This window comes from Arctopsyche grandis, chromosome 7 (genome assembly GCF_051622035.1).
Source record: "Arctopsyche grandis isolate Sample6627 chromosome 7, ASM5162203v2, whole genome shotgun sequence".
In the NCBI taxonomy this organism is placed as follows: Eukaryota; Metazoa; Arthropoda; class Insecta; order Trichoptera; family Hydropsychidae; genus Arctopsyche; species Arctopsyche grandis.
In genome coordinates, this window is record NC_135361.1 from 6,305,186 (window position 1) to 6,325,632 (window position 20,447).

The following is a 20,447-nucleotide window of genomic DNA, read 5'->3' on the forward strand; positions in this document are numbered from 1 at the left end:
TCGCTATTTTCGTGGCAACGATTACCGTGTGAGCGATCGCAATGTACGAAATAGTCCGTTTGCCGTTGTAGACACGACTATTTAAATTAACGGGCGGGAAGGAAGTGAAGCAGCTGCACCAACATGGTTGAATCGGTCCCAAACTCGACCATGACTCGACCACCAGTATAGATTCGAGATGACTCGAAGATTTTTTATCACCAATACCTTTTAGGAAATGATACAATACATGTATCATTTCCTTATATTGAACTCTCTCAAAGGTCTTTTCAATAAATCATAAATAAACATCGGCATTCATTTCTTGGTGCCGTTTTACAAGGACTGGGTTAATTAATGAAAAGTGCCTCTCTGATATATAGTTAATTTGCAAAAACTGAATTGAGTTTCGCTGTTATGTTCTATTTTATTGTAAATGCGCTAATATTGTTCTCAAAAATATCTTCAGAACGAGATTCGTTGAGCTTATCATCTTATGTTCATTGCATTCTTGGCACTGAGTAAAAATGAAATATGAATTAATGTAAAAAAAACTATTTTTATATAAAAAATTAAAAAAAAACATATAATCTAACTATTGAAAACCCACTGGGAATAGTGTATTTTATTTATAGATTCAACATAAAATTAAACAAATCCATTAAACTTAATCCAACATAACAAAGATACGCTGAAAAACTGATAAAAAAATATATATTTATATTTTTCCATGATGCCATTACAAGTTGCCCCTGTGTAACTCTTATGGTATTAAACTTGTACATACATAAATTTATAGATTATAAATTAGAAATCATGTTCAAATAGTAGGTAGGGTGGTTTTTTTGCCGATTTTTGATGGGGAACCGTTTCAACAATGAAATCAGATAAATTGTCAAACTCTGATAGGAAGTGATCGACTTGGAGTCACAAATAACCAGTAGCACTACAGAAATACTTAGAATAAATTATTTTCGATCAAGGTAAACCTATGGCTTGAGTTTGGGAGCCTTTCAATAGTTAATATACACGCAACCACTGAGCTATACTGCTGGCTATTTATGTGATTCCATTATTAAAAATTGTTTATTTCAAAAATATCAATTCTATAGATTTTTAATAGAGATTTTCAAAGGTTCATCAGGCACCAAAACCATTTTAAAAACATTTTCAACGTGTTTGTTTAATATTTGTATTTCGAAGTTCCGAGCAATCTGTGAAAAGATATGTTCACTTCAACTTAATAAATACATATATGTATAAAATAGTTACGTATAAATTTAAATATTTGAAGTAAATTTTAACCTGTCTGAGAACCTCTCTCATTTGAAGCGTTGCAATATTTTGACCGATGAAAGATCTTGCCCCGATTATAAAAGGCATTAAAGCATGAGGAGTCATCACCACCTCTGAATCTTTGTTGTTTTTGTACCACCGTTTTGGATCAAATTTCAACGGTTTCGTGAAATATTTAGGATTCCTACTCAAGGAGTACATATAGAGAGCATCACTGGTTTCTATAATACATTTAAATTTATCAAGTGTGTGAAACACCAGAGTGTAAATTAAAATGAGTATAATCTTGATCTTGGAGATAGTAGTAGTCGGTAAACTATCCGAGCGCGCCAACGAGTATCAACGGCCCTTATGTCTAGGTTTTGTCGATTATCAGAAAGCCTTCGACACAGCTAGTGACAATGCAGTATACATATATCACTCATATACAAACACAGGGAGTGCCGGAACCATATATGGGGTTGTTAGCTGCAATATACAAGAACGCCACAGCTTCGGTAAAACTTTTTTCAGATACAGATATTAAGGTGGCGTGCATTTCGAAGAATGAACGCAGTTTTTAAATCAAAAATGCCACTTTGCCTGAAGAAGTAGATCTTCGATCAATGTGTTTTGTCAGTGATGACGTATGAATGTGAAACTTCGACATTGAACGCCAAGATGCTACACAAAGTCCAATGTACTCAAAGAAGTATGGAACGTTGTATGCTTGGCATAACAAAGAAAGAGAGGAAACGGAATACGTGGGTGAAAAGTATGACGGAAATGGGTTGTGGATATAGTAGATGGAGTGAAAAGATTAAAATGGCAATAGGTGGGTCACGTGGTTAGAAGAATGGACAAAATAAGTGCTAGAATGGTACCTGAGAGAATACAAAACGGTAAAAGAAAAACCGCAGGGAAGATGGGTGGACAACATTGGGAAAATGTGTGGGGTGAGATGGTGTAGAATGAGTAGATACGAGTAGAAGCGTGTTGGAGAGGCCTTCATCCACCAGTGGATGGCGAATGGCTGTAAATGATGATGATGATGATGATGAATCTTGATCAGTGGTTGTCAAAAAGAAAACACAAAACATTTCAAGAAAGCCATCGACCAGAAATTAACGTTTGGGGAACCACAAGAAACTTTATGGGGTCGAACTCAAATTTCTTGAATGTAAGCAAATTCGATTCAGTAATAGGATATATAATATAAATGTTCCAAATTGGATGTCAGGTCATTTGGTGTGAATTCAGTTGCTGCTAAAATTAAATGATAAGAAAGCAGTATCTTGATGTGAATAGCGATCGTTTTTGTCGCTGACAGAATATATAAAATGGTTCCCAAAAAAATGCACTGAATTCCATCGAATAGTGGCGCCGTTTCGAGAAATCAAAGGCTTTCAGAAATCAAAGGTTTTCTAAGGCGCTAAAAAAGAACTTACGAATTAAGTAGCCTCCTAATTCACAATCATTTGGAAAAATTCTGCTAGCGAGCGCTGCAATAGGATACATTCTTAGCGTTTCTTTTACTATTCCTCTTGAAAATTTTTGCTCTTCCTCTTTGTCATCCAGAACTGATCGATATTCATCCAATACATGTGGATTTTTACACAGCAAATACAGCATCCATTGCTTAGTTACAGAAGTCTGCAACTAAAATAGAAAATGATTAAATTTCTACGGCCAAAATCATTATCATATAACACAAGTAATTGGTGACAAATAAAACCGTGTCTCCAGCAGCTATCACCAAATCAACACAGATTCTCGATATTTCCATTTCGTTCAAACCTTCTTTTTTTAATTTCCTCACGAACCCCATCCCCCAAATCTTCTGACTTATATATGATATCCAAGAGAGATTTCCCTTAAACAAAACAACCAGATATTAATAAAATGTTGTGTAAATAAATCGATCATTTATTATTTTTTCTTACCTATACGATAGAGACCCATCGAGAGCATCGACAAATTTCCTCCAAACAGGGAAATTGAACTGAGCATAATATTTGGCAGGTAACACATTCATGTCTAAAGTATATTCAGTTATTTTATGCACCTTTTCAAAAAATCGAACCAATATTTCGTCGTAGCGACCCGCCAATGATGTATACGCAGATTCCAACAATATTGATATCATTGCTTAAACAAAGTATCTAATATATAATTTCGAAAGAGACTTTGTATGTATGTTTGTTTGGGTCGTAGATTCCTTGACGTTCAATGTAATAAAAAATCAAATAAACTTTACTATTAGATTGGCCATGCTTACAAATATCGACCGAAGCCGGGTAAAAACACTAGCAATAAATAAAATAAGCCTACTGAGCTGAATGATTACACTGAGCAACAAAAAAAAATTACCAGAGCGGAGACTAACCAATATTTACTAAGTTTGACTCACTGAATTCGAATATGATAATGATTTTTGTTGGTTGGTGATCATTTACGGGATATGATCGTTTAAAAAAATGCGCGATTTTTACACTTTTTTGGCTTTTGCGGTCTTTAACTCAAAATCTAGTATTGTTGTGCTCAAAGTGAGTATTGGAATCAATAGTCAGATGTTTTTTCTATTGATTGTGATTTTTTATTGTTTAAAAAACTTATAATTAATTGTCTAGCGAATTTTAAAAGTCAAAAATATATTTTTTTTCACGGATTTTTTCTCCGTGCTATTTTGCGTTTATTTGCCCACTTTTTTATTTCACCACGTTTATAGGGATTGGTTTTCTATCTCAATATTTTTTTTTATCTAAACGTACTAACTCGAGTGGTTTTTGCGTTAGAAAGACTTTCGTTCAGTTCCCGTATGCGTATAACAGAAGCGTTGGTGCAAGCGAGATGGCAAGTCCTATATCCGAGATGGACACCTATAAGTGGAGGTACCATTTCCGGTCAACTTAAAAATTTGTAAGTAAGTATTTATTACAATAAATCAGTAACTGAATTCGATTGATGTTGAAAATCTATAGTATTACCTGTCCCCTGCCCTTTTAACTGATAACATCGTACCAATTAACGGAAGTCCTCTTGCTTTGGGTATGTCTTTGAAAGAGAGTAGTGTCCTGCCAGTGTTGGAACACATGCATCTTTTGAAAACATGTTTTATTAGCATGATGATGATGATGAAAATTCAAAAAGACCAAAAACTAATTCGTATTTCAATAGCCCGATGCAGAATGAAATAGTCAACTTGAAATAATGCTTATATAATATTAAATTGCATTTTTATGTGTAAAAAATACTTAAAAGCAATTGAAACTTAATCCATTCGATATCCCTGTTATTAAAGATTAGATAATACTAAATAATATATTATTCAATACATTGCAGTGATAGGAAAGCAAGTAATAACATACATTTGCTCGTAAGGGCAATATGGAGATCTGCACCATTAGTCAAATGTTTCATAAGCTCGTCCCGGAGAAATGTTAAAACTAAGCATAGGCTCTCGAATGATATTTCCCAGGAAAGAACGATTAACTATTGTCAACCTTTTTTTTTTGCTGTCCTCCAAAGCTAGACAGCAAAAAAAGGTTGCCACCCTCTCGTTTTGTCAGATTTTTATTGTATAAACGTCTAATTTTAAGAACAAACTCGGGCTATCCGATAAGAAAATGAGCTGTGAACCTTGAATTTTCAAGTTTAAATCCAAGATAATAGAGAAAAAAAATCTTATAAAAAGTAATCTCGTATAAAATGCATATGTTTTCATAAAATATGTATTATACATATGTTTGTAATGTCGTCGCCTTCGTTGAATTGTGGTAAACTTATTAATAATTCATGGATAGATCCAGCTCGAGCCCACTTTCAAATATTTATTCAAAGAACAACGTCATCCTTCTTTGTCTATTGGAATGAAAACATTCGACACAAATTTATGGCATTTCGTAAAATTAATGAAAAGCATTTTATTATGTTTTTAATTGTTTAATATGAAAACAAAAAAAAATGGTTCAAAACCTCGCTAAATAAAATTATTATAATTACGTAGAAAACGAAAAATTTTCAATTAATGTTTAAACAAAAGGACGATATCAAAATTGGACGATGGCGTAATCGGCTTAGCTCACCAAACTCAGATATACCTATAAGAGGATATTTGTATTCGAGAGTTCACTGGTTCGATACCGCCGCAAGTCTCGACGAATGAATTTATACACAGTATAGGCTTTTCATCGATTCATTCATTATTGTCGGCTAACGTTAGGACCGTTAACGTTAGGATTCATTCATTAACGTTAGCTAACCAGCAATATTCATAGATCAGTGGCACTGATCTATGAATACTGCTGAATGTGATATGAATACTGCTGGTTAATAAAAAAAAATGCTGTTAATTGAATAAAAAAATTAAAACATGTACATAATATTGTGAAAAAAATGGGACATTATTTTAAAAAGTATTATGTTGATTTAGACACTAATTAAATGTTTTCAACGCAGACAATAAATACCTAATTTATCATTATCTCGCATTAATTTAATTGGATTTAAGAACAAAACTGCGGCTAACCGATAAGACAATGAGCTGTGAACCTTGAATTTTCAAGTTTAAATTCAAGATAATAGAGAAAAAAATCTTATAAAAAGTAATCTCGTATAAAATACGTATTGTTTTCATAAAATATGTATTATATTTTTGTAACATCGTCGCTTTCGTTGGAATTGTGGTAAACTTATTAATAATTCATGGATACATCCAGCTCGAGCACCACTTTCAAATATTTATTCAAAGAACAACGTCATCCATCTTTGTCTATTGTAATGAAAGCATTCGACCCAAATTTATGGCATTTCGTAAAATTAATGAAAAGCATTTTATTATATATGTTTATAGATAAGTTTTTTTTGTTTCTATGCATATGCGATGTTCACATTTACAATCGATATTATTGTGTTTACATCTTATCGTGGAATCAATAAATATAAATTATGTAACAATATATTACATACACACTTATTCGTTGAGTGGTTAAGAAATGTCTATTATTTATTTTTTAATTCATAACCAAAAATGGACCTTTTAAATTATTACAAAAGAAGGGAAGGGGTGAGAGAGGCAATTTGATGGAGGCACAATCTTCCTACGAGTCTTCTTGAGGTTATCGATGAAACAGTCAAATTAAAAAACACTCTTATTCGTCAGATAAAACTTAATACTATTAAAATTCGTTCCAAAAATTCCATCACCGAAAAGGTTATACAACTTTCGTTTCGGAAAAAATGTTATTAAAACTAAGATGAGACTTTATTAGTAAAAGTAGGTCAATTTCGAAATACAAACAATCTACTAAGAAATGCTTGATTTGCAGTCCGTTTATTTACAGTTTTAAATTATTGTTTAGTATCACTGATCAATGTCACAAAGCTCTTATTTTTTTCTTTACACTTTCCAACAACTGTAACGTTGCCTTATATTATGTCTTAAATAATATATTTTTTAGTTTTCCCGTTTGATAAACTGCAAAAGAGCGGCAGATTTAAGTTCGCACATAGTCGCAAAGATTTTTTTTTTATTAATTACATACCAGGAAGGCATTACATGCAACCCCAATGCGCCTTCCTGGCCAATTACAAATATTGCAGCATTTTTTATTCATTATATAAGTCACGGAATTACGAGACACTGAAAAACTCGCAAATCAATGAGACATCTATAAAATTGTACACAAACTTATTTATTGCACATTAATCAATCACAAATTATATGTGATAAATTGTATATAGGAAGGATTTTAGCCAATTTTTACCGGGAACCGTTTCAACAATGAAATCAGAGAAAATTGGCAAACTCTGATAGGAAACGATCGACCTGGAGTCACAAATCCAGGTCTGACCAACAGCATACTCTGAAAAATTCATTTTCACTCGAGGCCCGGCCCTGGGATCGAACCCGGCACCCCACGACGCTAAGCAGAAGCTTAACGACCGAGCTATGCTGCTAAGCATAGCTCGCAGCTAAGATAATAGAAGATAGAAAAACTATGCGGACCGAGGCTATACTTGCTATCCCGCTATTTCCCCGAGTTATAGTTCGGGTGTGTTTCAAGTTGTACCTTTCAACAGCCAGCCTAAATGTATATACAACAAGACAGCCTAAATGTATTATAAAAAGTACGATGTCTTGTTTCGTATGATTTTTTTTTGTCTTGTTTCGATTTCTGCCCAACCATCCGAAATTATATGCGAACCAGGCAGTATATGTCGGAGTTTTTCATCAGGTAAAAGTCCAGTTAATTCAGGGCACGGAAATACTATTGGCATAGCAAAGAGTATCCAATCACAGGAAGGAGCGGGTTGACCGAGCCTCGTTTCCGAGCCTAGAGGGTCCGCCCTAGACACCGGATAGTCACAGTGCTATCCATTGTTCCATTGTTGTAAATCCTTTGTATAAAGGTTCGGCAAACCTTTAACAATGCATTTACAACCTTTGAACAATACGCGGCACCTTCTAGGTCCGGTGTCTAGTCCGCCCTGTCGAGAATTCCGACTTTTACCTAAGGGCCTCAGCACACTTGCCGGATGGTCCGGTGCGGCCCTCAAGCTGTCGGTAGCCGTTCCGGACGATCGCAGCCGCATTGAGATGGGGAAGCCGTAATCCGCATCGATCGTAACAATTTTTAAAATTTCGTCCTATGCTCGTCTCTTTGCGGTCCTATCACTATAGCTTTTGTCTTTCAAGTCCCAAAGGCATACTCTACTTTGGACTTCAAAAATGAATCGACCGGTGTCGAAAATCGTGTAGCACTCAATCCCAACTTCCCCGCTAGTTAAACCCCCCGCACCCCTCAGTAAGTGGTGACAAGATCTCCGACCAAAAATGTATTGTAAGGCTGATCTAGGTTATTCTATATCAATAGCTGATGAATCGTTTAGAGCTTTCGAAAAGTTCGCGGAATGCTTTGGGAAGCTGTGTTCCCCTGAATGCTACTACTCCACTTGATTGCATAAGCATTTATGAGTTCATTTTTATTTATTTATTATTATTATTTTTTATTTTTTTATTCTGTGAATGTGTGTGTGTGTGAGTGTGCGTTTGCTGTTTAGGTGTGTGTATGTTTTGTGGTATGTGTGTGTGTGTGTGTGTGTGTGTGTGTGTGTGTGTGTGTGTGTGTGTGTGCGTGTTTATGCGGTTCGGTGATTACTGGTCACAAATTACTCGTCACAAAGTCACTAAAATCTCTATAACGGAACATCTGGCAGCCGAAAAGTCCATCATACTAACGATAACTATCATAGTAACGAGAACTTGAGTGCCAAATATTGTGTATTCGCGATTTTCATGGCAAAAATTGTCTTTGTGACCACCCCAATGTGTCGAATAGTCCAATTACCGTTTATGCACGTATAAACATACATACATACATACATGTATGTTTACTTGAGGTGTGCGTGCATTCGCACGGCACATTTCAGGTATTGTTTCCTAACGCATGCGCGCTTTATGTGTTCATGCGCTGTTGTTTATTTTGTACTTGGTTATGTACAGTGTGGTTTTTTTATTAGAGCAGTGATGTGCGGTTGTTCTTGTGCGATATTCATGAACAACCGTCTCGTTCTCCGACGAAAGAGTCTCTTGGACTGTATTCGTTGGGGGGGTGGTGGCCTCATGTTGAGGGCAAATGAGGGAACAGATCTTCGGCGCTCATATCGGTCCACATGCGCGTGTTTCGAAGCCAAGACAACTTTTTCCCGCCAATCCATTATTTACCTTCAATCTTCCCCATGGTTATCAAATGGAAAAATTCGTATTTTGGACCTCTTATCATGTGTCCAAGGTACTCCATCTTTCTCTGCTTGATGACAAGCAATTTCTGCCTCTCCCTATCATGCCAAGGACAGCTTCATTTGATATTTTTTTGGTCCACGGGATCTTCAGCATACGCCTGTAGACCCACATCTCCAAAGCTTCGATGCGGCTGATCATCCTGGTATTCAGAGTCCACGTTTTACATCCATGTAGCAACACTGTCCTCATGTTGAGGGCTTTAAGGGTTAAATTTCTTGACCTTTAAAGCGGGCTTAGAATCAATGGCTGAGGCCCTAAAATTAACTATCATACAAATTATTATTTTATATTCAACCCCCCTGATTTATCTTAACATATCGAACCTTGATTAATTATCTATTGCGGACATAGCGCCAGTGTGCTCTAAAGATATTACTGCCGAAAGAGAGAACTTCGACGGTATCAGCACCGAGATAAGAAACATGGTGTATGGCGGGCAGAGAGGGCAAACGTGCAGACAATGGAGTGTGTATGGTGGGAGTGAGTCAACAGTCAGTCGTTCGTTCGCACTTGTTCGCTCCTCGTCTCCTACCCTCAGGTCTCATTCATCACCTGTCACCTGTCACCTGTCACCTGTCACCTGTCACCTGTCAGACCGGTCCCAGTCTCACCATGGAGGCGACGGAATGTCACAAGGAATGGGAGGACCTGATCGCTGACTATAAACGACTGGAGGTGAACATATCCATTTAACCTCACCCACCTCACCTCACCTCGTTCTCTAACACTTTGACCTGTTTCATATCAATACATATATACATATTGTTATGTTTCCAGTTTATGTGAGAATACTATTCCTGTTTTTTTTTTTTATTATTATTTTTATTTATCCTTTCAGGTTTTGTCTTTCAGCGTCTCTTTAATATCGTGCAAAATCCGTCATGAATTCGGTGCAAATTAATTAGATCTAATTATAGCCGCTTTCTGAGTGTACATATGTACTTAATAAAAAATATAGATAGTGCATCGGTATCTATGTAATATGTATAATTTGATTAAAATATTTGAAATGATACATGTTCCCTTTACGTTTTTTTTTTTTTATTATCCGTATACAAATCAAATGAAAAAATATATCATAATACGACTTGGGAGTTTGTATATAGTTAAATTTAAATTGAATTTATTTGATAATATTTTGAATCATTGCCGAAGTGTTGTATATAAAATTTTATTTTATATTGATTTTGATTTATAAATGCTTTTTATAATTAGTAAATTATGTTCACGGTGCATCTTATATCTATTTTAATAGCTACTGGATCTACTGATCATTTTCTATTTTATTTTTGTTAGTTATTTAAGTATTATACAAGTACATAGAACCTCGATTGTCCGGATTGTTAAAAACAAACTCAAATTTTACTGCTTTGAAATGCATACCATAAAAATTCGAAAATAAGACGCGAGAAATGAGTCAGTTGTCTTCAAAGTTCAATACTCAAAGGACGTTTGTTTCTTGAAAATTTGATTGCGATTTAAGTATTTATTTTTAATATTACCAATATGGAAAGAAAAACGTGTTGTATTATCATTTAAAACTTTAAAAAGCCGTATCTTAGGACGTGACAGCTAACTTTTTCCACTATCTTCTACCTTCATCCCCAATCAGTCCGGATAATCGAGGTTCTACTGTATTATTCTAATGTTAATGTACAGCATAATAAGAAACAAAGCTCAAAAACCTATTTAAAACTCTCGTTTTATTTTATATAAATATGTAATAAATACGTAATAAAAATTGGAAGAGCTCTAATAATATATTGTAACATAAAGATTAGGTAAGGGGCGCTCGTGGACTGATGGTTTACTAGCGCTAATCACCTGATCTCGCGTTCGCGCCAAAATGAGCCAATAGGATCGCGCGACTCATCGACCAATAGGATCGCGCGACTCATCGACCAATAGGATCGCGCGACTCATCAACCAATAGGATCTCTCGAATACGTAGAGCGCCCGATGAGTATAAATATTGGGCGCTTTCGAACTGTAGAGCATTTGGAGCTGGAGAGTCAATGAGTGCAGACTAATAAACAACTTTTACAACATGCGTCTTTCTCTCCAATCCTGTAAACCTCTCTTCACGTCCACGCTACAATATATTCAATTATTTTGTACGTAATGATAACATCGATGGAAAACGATAAGACTAATTGGTCAGTCTATATATGTATGTGGTAGAGAATCCTGACAGATGACGCTGTTCAGCACCACAGTTGCGATGTAGCGGTTGAGGTGAAGATCAAACACGTGCGTTTTCAGTCATGTTGTTTATTAAGACGATACGTGCGGAGGTTTAGCGACCAACCGCGCGGAGCACAGGTCCAACTGCGACTAACCGTTACATCTCTACCCCTTTCCATCCCCTTCTCACAATCAGTCGTAACATACCCTTTCTCAGCCATAGCCTTTCGTTCAATTTCAACCCTACATGTATGTATATAGTAATTTTCCAATTTAAAAAATTACATCAATGAAGACCTTTTTTTACCCATAACGGTGCACTACTTATAGATAGCAAAATATGTACACATGTTTCTTAATTTTTAGTCTTAATTAATGTGGCCGATTGTATCGTTTTGTATATTCGGTCGGCCGATTAAGCTAGCACTTTTATGAAAAACTAGCCGTAAATTGAGTCACATGCATAATTATGTCTAATGGACTGCAATCTCATTAATCTTTTTGTTTTAAAACTTATAAATTTAATAATAGTAGGTATTATATCTGGTTTTTTACTGTCATTATACTTAATGAGCGTGATTTCACATTTTTAAAGAAATATTCATGAATTTTTATGTGCCAAAAAGTTTCCGATGAAGGTCAAGTTTATGATGCAAAGCTTTCATGTACATATACATACATATATTGATTTTTCATTTTAAAAATCTGATTTCAGGCGGCTAACAGAGAGTATGTAGGAAAATTAGATGAAATTAGTGACTTACAGACAAAATGCTTGAAGGAAATTCAGCATCAACGGTACCGAATGTCTATCATATCGAGTGCTATGAAAGGGTTAGTATTTTACAATATTTATTTCATAAAATTGACGTTTGAATTGTGCCCTTTATTATTAACATGCATATTGTTTTCCAGCTTGAAAACGGGTGCAAAGTCTTACAACGACGAAAAATTAACGTTGCTAGAAAAAGACATAATGAAAAGAAATGCCCAACTTCACGAGATCGAACAGACGTTACCAAAGAAGAATAGCATGTACTTGAGAATTATATTAGGCAATGTAAATGTATCAATATTGAATAAAAACGACAAGTGTGTATATGAAAATACCTTACAATGATGTATTTCAAACTGTATATATATATATATATACAACTATTGACTTTTTTCAGGTTTAAATACAAAGACGAATACGAGAAGTTTAAATTAATATTAAGCGTAATTGGATTCGTTCTTGCGGTGATAAATCTAATAACCAATTTCCGGTACGCAACCGTTGACTATTCACACACCGAGTATATAAACACGATGCATACTAACGTTTGTCAATATTTACAGACCGCTCGAACTCATTCTGATATTCTTATTAGTATGGTACTATTGCACGTTGACCATACGGGAGTCCATATTGAAGGTGAACGGCTCCCGAATCAAAGGCTGGTGGCGGCTCCACCACTTCATCTCGACGGCCGTCGCCGGAGTGCTCCTCATCTGGCCGCAGAACGAACCCTGGCAACTGTTCCGGGACCAGTTCATGTGGTTCAACGCGTACATAAGTATGCATTCATGTACATGCCTCGGTAAATATTATTCCACGTCGCCGTTTGTTGAATGGTTTGTTATCCGTTTGTTTTTAGGCGTCGTTCAATATTTGCAATTCCGATATCAAAGCGGCGTGCTGTACCGTCTGAAAGCGCTCGGAGCCCGGCACAACATGGACATAACGATCGAAGGCTTCCACTCTTGGATGTGGAGAGGGCTGTCGTATCTTTTGCCGTTCTTGTTCGCCGGCTACATGTTCCAACTCTACAATGCCTACACACTGTTTCATATCAGTTTTCATCCGATGGCCACTTGGCAGGTACGTCTACCTTTGATCGTTGAATATGTACCGAGTGCGGCAAAAGTTCCTTTACAACGAGTTTTTTATATGACTTATAAACAAAATATATTATACTACGGCATATTATTTGATTATTCATCGAGTTTTTTTATTTTTATGACAACACATACCGGGAAGGCATTACAGGCAACCCCAATGCGCCTTCCTGGCCAATTACAAATATAGCAGCATTTTTCATTATATAAGTAAGTGAATTACGAGACACTGAAAAACTCGCAAATCAATGAGACATCTATCAAATCGTACACAAACTTATTTATTGCACATTAATCGTACATAAATTATTGGTGACATATTGTATATATAGGAAGGATTTTGGCCAATGTTTACCGGGAACCGTTTCAACAATGAAATCAGAGAAAATTGGCAAACTCTGATAGGAAACGATCGACCTGGAGTCACAAATCCAGGTCTAACCAGCAGCATACTGTGAAAAATTCATTTTTCACTCAAGGCCCGGCCCTGGGATCGAACCCGGCACCTCACCACGCTAAGCAGAAGCTTAACCTTTTGCCCGCGTCACCAAATTTAGCGAACATGCCCTGTACGCGGCTGCTTTTTTGCGGATTTTGCTATCGCGTTTTCGACTATAAATATAGGTTGTAATATTTTTTTGAATTTTACAACCTATATTTATTTTTTTTGACTACTGCCATCTATTGAATTTGGTAAAGTATACATTTAGTAATATTTTCAACCAAGTTATAAAATTTTAACACAATAGACGGCTCTTATACAGGTTGGAACTTCCAAGACATCTATGCGTGTCTCGCGCGCTGAGGGCATGTTCGCTAGGACATGTATAGTAGTCGTACGCGGTGGAAAGGTTAATAACCGAGCTATGCTGCTGGCTAGTTTTGCTTATGGTATCACTTTTTTCCGTGCATTTGCTGTCTTCAAGTGACATCTATGAATTTTAAACTTGTACATAAATCATTCTCATATAGTGGTGATACAGTAGGTAGGATAGTTTTTAACAAATTTAATGGATGAACCATTTCAACCAGCAGAATAGACTAGTGGTTAGCATATAAAGCGGTCACGGGTTCAAATCCCACTGGTTTGTGCTGGTCAGACCTTGGATTTGTGACTGCAGATCGATCGTTTCCTATCAGAGTTTGCCAATTTATCTGATTTTCATTGAAACGGTTCCAACAAATTGGCAACCTTAATCATTTTCTCGCAAATCTTGAGTTTTCAGCAATCTCGAATTTTGCTGAATTGGATAAGATGCTGCAAATTTACAAATTTAACCTTAGATGTCTCTTTGAATGTTAATTGATATATGTATTGGCAAATCACTATCGAACTGGCGCCTCTCGGTGCTCGGCAAAATCCTAACCACCAAGCCATGCTGCTGGCTAATTCAAATACAAAATTTAAATACTAAAGAGACTTTTGCCGCACTGTATATACCATAATATGTTTGTGCTGTTCTTTCGGGAATGCGAAAAATCGGCCCAAGTGTTGTTTTAAAATGAATGGTTTAATATGTTCTGTTCGATAGGTGCCCATGCTGAGTTTATCCTTCCTGGTATTGTTTACTGGAAACATTGTAACCACGTTATTGGTAATACCGCAAAAGTTGTCCGAGCAGGTATCGTAAATCCAACCTCTGAAGATTGCTATTTGGAAGCAATTGCGCAGCATGATTTTGAAGTAGTCGCAGTCGGCTTTGATTTGTGTATTCATTGGCTGCAAATTTTTGTTAGAAAATAATGTATGCAGATTGTTTTTTTTTTTTTTTCTCAGCTTTTTACTGACCAAACGTGACATTTAAAGGTCTATTCGAACAGCTCGGCACAGCAAAAGATTACTTCTATTCATACTATACAGCAGCGCACGTTCAGAGAAGTTTTGGCTGAGTGCAAGGCAAAATCGCCTCACATTTACATCACAGAGCGCGACGATAAGGCGCAATATTGCGTCTATACTGTCGAAATATGACGTTTCCGAAAATATTCATACGCGCATGCGCACTTTCTTTAGTACGCGTGCACTCGCTACTATGACGTGATACTTCCACATCTGATTCTGATTGATACTGTTGTGTAGGGGTGGGTGGAGGATCCAAGTAAAAGGCCAAAGTCGTTTCACAGCATTTGTTGGTGATTAAGGAGATACACGCACTGGCAGTGCTCTGTCCAGAATGTCTTCATATCGCCTTATAATGGATCGGTCGCTCAGGGCACCTTCGACGTCTGGTTACTTCCCTATTGTTTAGGCATGTACCCGGATGTATTCCCACGACACTCAGTCCCACGGTATCGGTCACTTCTGAGAAAGGACCAATAGCGGCCAATTCGGTGGCCATTGTTTAGCTTACATGCACTTAGTCTAGAGTAAATCCTTGAATCCAATTATAACGGTCACACAGTCTCTGGGATGCCACTCGGCCTAATCCGATTGCACTTACTTGGCGGTGTACGTAACAATACGTTACGGTGACATGTACTGCTGTATAATATGAATAGATTGTGTCGGCTACTTCTGTTACGTCCACGCCACGTACATATGAGCGTGTCCATGTTACAGTCGAAGTGTATTTTCAGTTGTAATGTATTCCAACTGGCACTTTAGATCATTCATATTTGAATACAATTCAACTAGTAAATTATATATCTACAAGCGCAAATACACTTTCGAAATTGTGCGCCAGTTTTAATATAACAGTTGAGTTTTGACAGCTCTGATCTTTTAACGAATGCTTTAGAATTCAATAATGCGTTAATATTTGCTAGGTATTACTAATAAAGGTAATGAGTATTGTATTATAATAACACTAAGAATGTGTTCAAAATAAAAATATGACTTTCCAACTCCGTTTTATCAGTCGAGGGACGTTTTCACGAAAACCTAACCTCTCCATCTAACCCGGTACTAACTTATAGTTGAACTGTATTTTCAGTTGTAATATATTTTGGAATGTAATTCAACTTACGTGGGTTAGACGGAGTACATTCCAACTAGTCAAAATATATTACAACTGAATATACACTTCAACTATAACGGTAGTTGGCACCAGGTTAGATGGAATATATTCCAACTAGTCAAAATACTATATTACAACTGGAAGATACACTTCAACTGTAACATCCATATAGAATGTACTGCTGTTTACGTGCGGTTGTCGGTCTGTGCTGTGCCAGTACAAATAGACTTTAACAAGTAACAAAAAAAAATTGATACATTTGCATTTGATCATTGGATTTGGGTTGACAAATTTTAATATAAACATTCACCAAACTTACGATTGTTTCGTAAATCAACAATACACATTTGTAACTAGCAAATATATAGCATGCGTCGCCCGGGAATATTTATAATAACACCAATGATTGTTTAATATATTGATCAATTTGGTTTGGGCGATGCCAGGTATGTGCCTATTTTTCGTGCTAATTAAAATGTCTGTTTTTATTGTTAAATTTATGGATTTGCTTTCATACTGTGCGGAATAGATGTATGAAGTTGCGTACAATTAGAATCTTAAAATTACTCGGTGGGTTGGTTCAGTCAGGCAAAACTATACAGCTCTATAAATAATAAATATACAGCTTATTTATTATTGTATGAATATAATACAAGCTTTCTTTGTGTCATTAACCTTTATGCAAAAAATAGCCAAGGTCTATTAAGCATAATGAATTATCAATATTGACATAATGCCATTACGTTTTTTAAATTTGTAATAATAAACAAAAAACTATGACATATTAGCGAGTGTCATCCTAGTCATTAGCCATCTATTATTATATTATACAATGTGTGTAAAAAATATTAATTTATTATATTTTTCAGTGTTTTGTATGATTTTATTTTTTGCATGCAGTTTTTTTCTTACTAACTTGTGTTTTTTAATCTATTTGAACAATGTACTTAATTTCATTGGTTTTTTTTTTTTGTTTTTTTCATTTGGTGCATGGTTTGCTCGCTTTAACTACATACTATACTATGCATGTCAAATATAAGGTGCCGACGACTGGAATCATGTTCTTTTTACTCTTCGCGGGTAATACGACCACTCTCATGCGGGTCACATCCGAGAAGTGGAAAGAGGAGAAAGTCAAATTGAGATACCGACTGAAGGCTCTAGCCGAAGTCTTGCATAACCACTTTCCAAACACCCGTCGCCTGGTACGTCTGTGCTTTTAGAATTTTCATAGACACATAACTTAATAAGTAACGATCTACTGTTATATATGTACAGAAAAACGACAAACGCCGAGCTTATCTTTATCTCAGCTGGGTGAGTTTATATTCGAGAGGTGAAATTATGGTATAATATTATTCTTTGTATTGGAATGTTTAACCGTTTGCCCGCGGCCGTCTTCTATGGAAGCTTTGCGCGACAAGTCTGTAGCGCGGCTGTCTTCCATAGAATTTCTGAACTTTGCACGGGATTTTGAGGCTTATATGCGCCTATTTCAACTGTTTTAAGGTTCAAAATTGGTTGAATATATTACTGAGAGTTGAATGCCATCTATTCAATTTGCTTAAAATGAATATATACCTGTCAAAATTAGTTTTTTGTGGAACCATACGGAAACCTCGTTTATGTGACGTCACGTCTTCATACAATTATGAAGAATGATTATTTGACAATTAATCCAAAACTACGAGATATATTATGTATTTTATTGTTTAAAATAATACTTTATGTGTTGATTAACATATCTGGTTACTTGAGTAAATATTCAAATCTGTATTTAAGGTCGAAAACTCGATTGCCAAATTCGCGAAAAAGGTGCCGGCGCGCACAGGGCTTGTTCGCTATATTTATTTCCGCGGGCAAAGGGTTAATAGTTTCCGATCCACTACTGTGTAGGTATATACTATCAAATTAAAAAAAAACAAAGCTTTGTATTACTATGATGAAGCAAACCACACCCTGATGGTTAAAACCTTTGAGTGCTCGGGTCTTTTCTATTGAAAACCAGCAACGCTGAAAATTTCGCCAACATTTCCAACTAGAACTATTTAGAAATCCAATAGAAAGCCGATATAAAAATCGTAGCTAATACAAACAAACCTAGATAACTACCGCTGAGGATTTCGAGTTTTGTAAAGGTGTGTTTAGACTATCTAATATATCTTGCAACAATATAAAATAAACAAAAGAAGTCTATTAATGAATGTATTTTTACAAAACTAGTTGCATCTTCTTCATTGTTGTTAAAATGTAATACTCACAATCTAAATGCCAAGTTAGAATATAAAATACTCGGCAGTTGGGGATTTCCATCGAGAAATTCCGGTGTAAACCAGTCTTTATAAGCACTGACACGGATCAATGCTGCTTGGAAAGTCTAAGCGGGTAGTAATCTTGTTTATTTTTGACATATTCAAAATACAACGTCTATTGGCTTATTTCATGGACTTGTTGGCAAAACGCTGATCTGCGTTGGTCAGCATTCAAAGGGTTAATCACTCTACTTAGGATCGCATCAACGTCAGTGATTCTATATATAACGGTAGATCTATAGCATGATTTTCTGCACGCATACAAAACAGTATGAAAAAATCAACATTTCCCTTCCTTGACATATGTAATTGATTATTATATCCTGGGAAATGTTGATGTAAATGTCACTAACATTTTTTTATGGTAGTATGCTATTTTATTTATTTATATATGTTTAACATCTAATAAATCGATATATGATTATAATATATCATTCGCTTTCTTTATTCTGCATTGATTAATATCCACGCTTTACTAAAATTTTGTTTTCAGGGTGAAGGAAAAAAGTTAAAAATCGACAAAGTTGAAGTGAAATCGGACTAATGAAGTATACGTTAATGAAATATGGCTACTGAGAATGCAAAACATGTATTATATGATTCATATATCCACTTACCAACCATACGTACATATATATATATATATATATATATAATACACATATTTATATCGGTGAACTTAAAATTGGCGTTTAACCTTTATAAGCGATTGCAAAAAGATGTCACCGTCACACTTCTATGCATGGGCTTATATTTTTATATACATTAGTCGTTATTTTTGCTATTCTTATGAAAAAGGTTTTTAGTTGTAGTTTTACACCTATTGTCTAGTTCAAAATACAAACGTCACTCTTTGTACAAATTCGACTATTTTCATACAAAATCTAATACATATATAAAAAAATTATATGTTTCTTACAAATTTACAGAGTATTCGTATTGAATAAAATAAGGAGTATTAAATTAAACCGATACCGATGATTTTATTTCATGCAGTGATCTCTGGCTATTTGCAAGAAATTCTGAACATAATGATGAGGTTACGAATTAATATATGAAATATGGATACAATAAAATTTACGATCGACTAAACGTATCATTGATTGCTAGTGCCTGATGTTATACAACTTTGTTAGATAATTTTCTCAGTACTTTCAAAGTAAATTAAGTTAACGTTGACTTTAGTTTGGTTCTGTTACGAAATGATTAAGAATTAATGATGTTTTAATGAAAATAATGATTTTTATTTATTAAAATTGTTGAATTGTTGGTTACTATTTGTATGAGAAAATTTTTGTATTAATATTTTTTTTCTTTAGTTGTTTAGACCTTGAAAAAATGTATGTAAATCCAGTCAATTAGTTATCTTTGTATTTATTATTTAGCGTACAAAGACTGTTATTATATTATTATGATTGTACTGTAATATAATTTTTTTTCAATTGAAAAAACACTCTCGACCTACTCGGAGAGACGATTTAATTAATACAAGTACTATTTATTACACAATAAATACTCAATAAGATAACGAACGTCTAAACCTACTAATTGTATCTACATATTTAATTAATTTAAATAATCTTCGAAACCTTTTGTTTTTAATTGGATACTTCTTGATATATCGAAAGTGTTCCGTATTAAAAGAGTGAACAGTCTACTTATTATGATTTCGGTACTTATTCTTGAGTATTTACTAATGATTCTAATTATTAATTGTACATAAATAATGTCTTACACATTTTCAGTGATTTTAATGTTGTATTATATTTCGTATTTGTTGTTTAAAACTCCAGAGAACGTACAGAAGTGCTATGTTTAATGTCAACACACGTGTATAATATGAGTGCATCCACATTGCTAGTTACACGAAGTTATTATAAGTTAAATTTATATAATATGTAATGTATAAAATATGTATCAGGGTAGCGCTACATCACAATCCACTTCCAAATCAAATGTATTTATTTTTATTATTTGTAAACTGCCATGACTGTTACGGTTAATAAAAACCAAAACATATACATTCCAACTGTATTAATTGTAATATGTAATAATAAT

General features: G+C 35.0%; 3 protein-coding genes across 4 annotated transcripts; 1 reads left to right on the forward strand and 2 right to left on the reverse strand.

Moving 5' to 3' along the window:
• Positions 1 to 1,085: 1,085 nt before the first annotated feature.
• Positions 1,086 to 1,813, reverse strand: LOC143914736 (cytochrome P450 315a1, mitochondrial-like). Its single transcript, XM_077435040.1, has 4 exons — positions 1,709 to 1,813; positions 1,610 to 1,667; positions 1,285 to 1,496; positions 1,086 to 1,193 (listed from the first exon to the last, which is right to left on the reverse strand). The coding sequence occupies exons 1-4, from the start codon at positions 1,811 to 1,813 to the stop codon at positions 1,086 to 1,088; spliced, it is 483 nt and encodes a 160-aa protein (XP_077291166.1).
• A 636-nt stretch (positions 1,814 to 2,449) lies between these two features.
• LOC143914737 (cytochrome P450 315a1, mitochondrial-like) lies at positions 2,450 to 3,082 on the reverse strand. Its single transcript, XM_077435041.1, has 3 exons — positions 2,990 to 3,082; positions 2,703 to 2,907; positions 2,450 to 2,520 (listed from the first exon to the last, which is right to left on the reverse strand). Exons 1-3 carry the CDS (start codon positions 3,080 to 3,082, stop codon positions 2,450 to 2,452), a joined length of 369 nt encoding a protein of 122 aa, XP_077291167.1.
• Positions 3,083 to 9,519: 6,437 nt separating this feature from the next.
• On the forward strand, positions 9,520 to 20,438 carry LOC143913977 (transmembrane protein 120 homolog). Of its 2 annotated transcripts, XM_077434029.1 has the most exons (9): positions 9,547 to 9,733; positions 11,958 to 12,076; positions 12,158 to 12,334; positions 12,415 to 12,507; positions 12,581 to 12,798; positions 12,880 to 13,103; positions 14,653 to 14,742; positions 17,118 to 17,282; positions 18,883 to 20,438. In XM_077434029.1, exons 1-9 carry the CDS (start codon positions 9,671 to 9,673, stop codon positions 18,931 to 18,933), a joined length of 1,200 nt encoding a protein of 399 aa, XP_077290155.1. In that variant the 5' UTR covers positions 9,547 to 9,670; the 3' UTR covers positions 18,934 to 20,438. The 2 variants fall into 2 exon arrangements, with proteins under 2 accessions (XP_077290156.1, XP_077290155.1); XM_077434030.1 differs by lacking the exon at positions 17,118 to 17,282 and having other exon boundaries at positions 9,520 to 9,733; positions 18,883 to 20,390.
• The last annotated feature ends 9 nt before the right edge of the window (positions 20,439 to 20,447 follow it).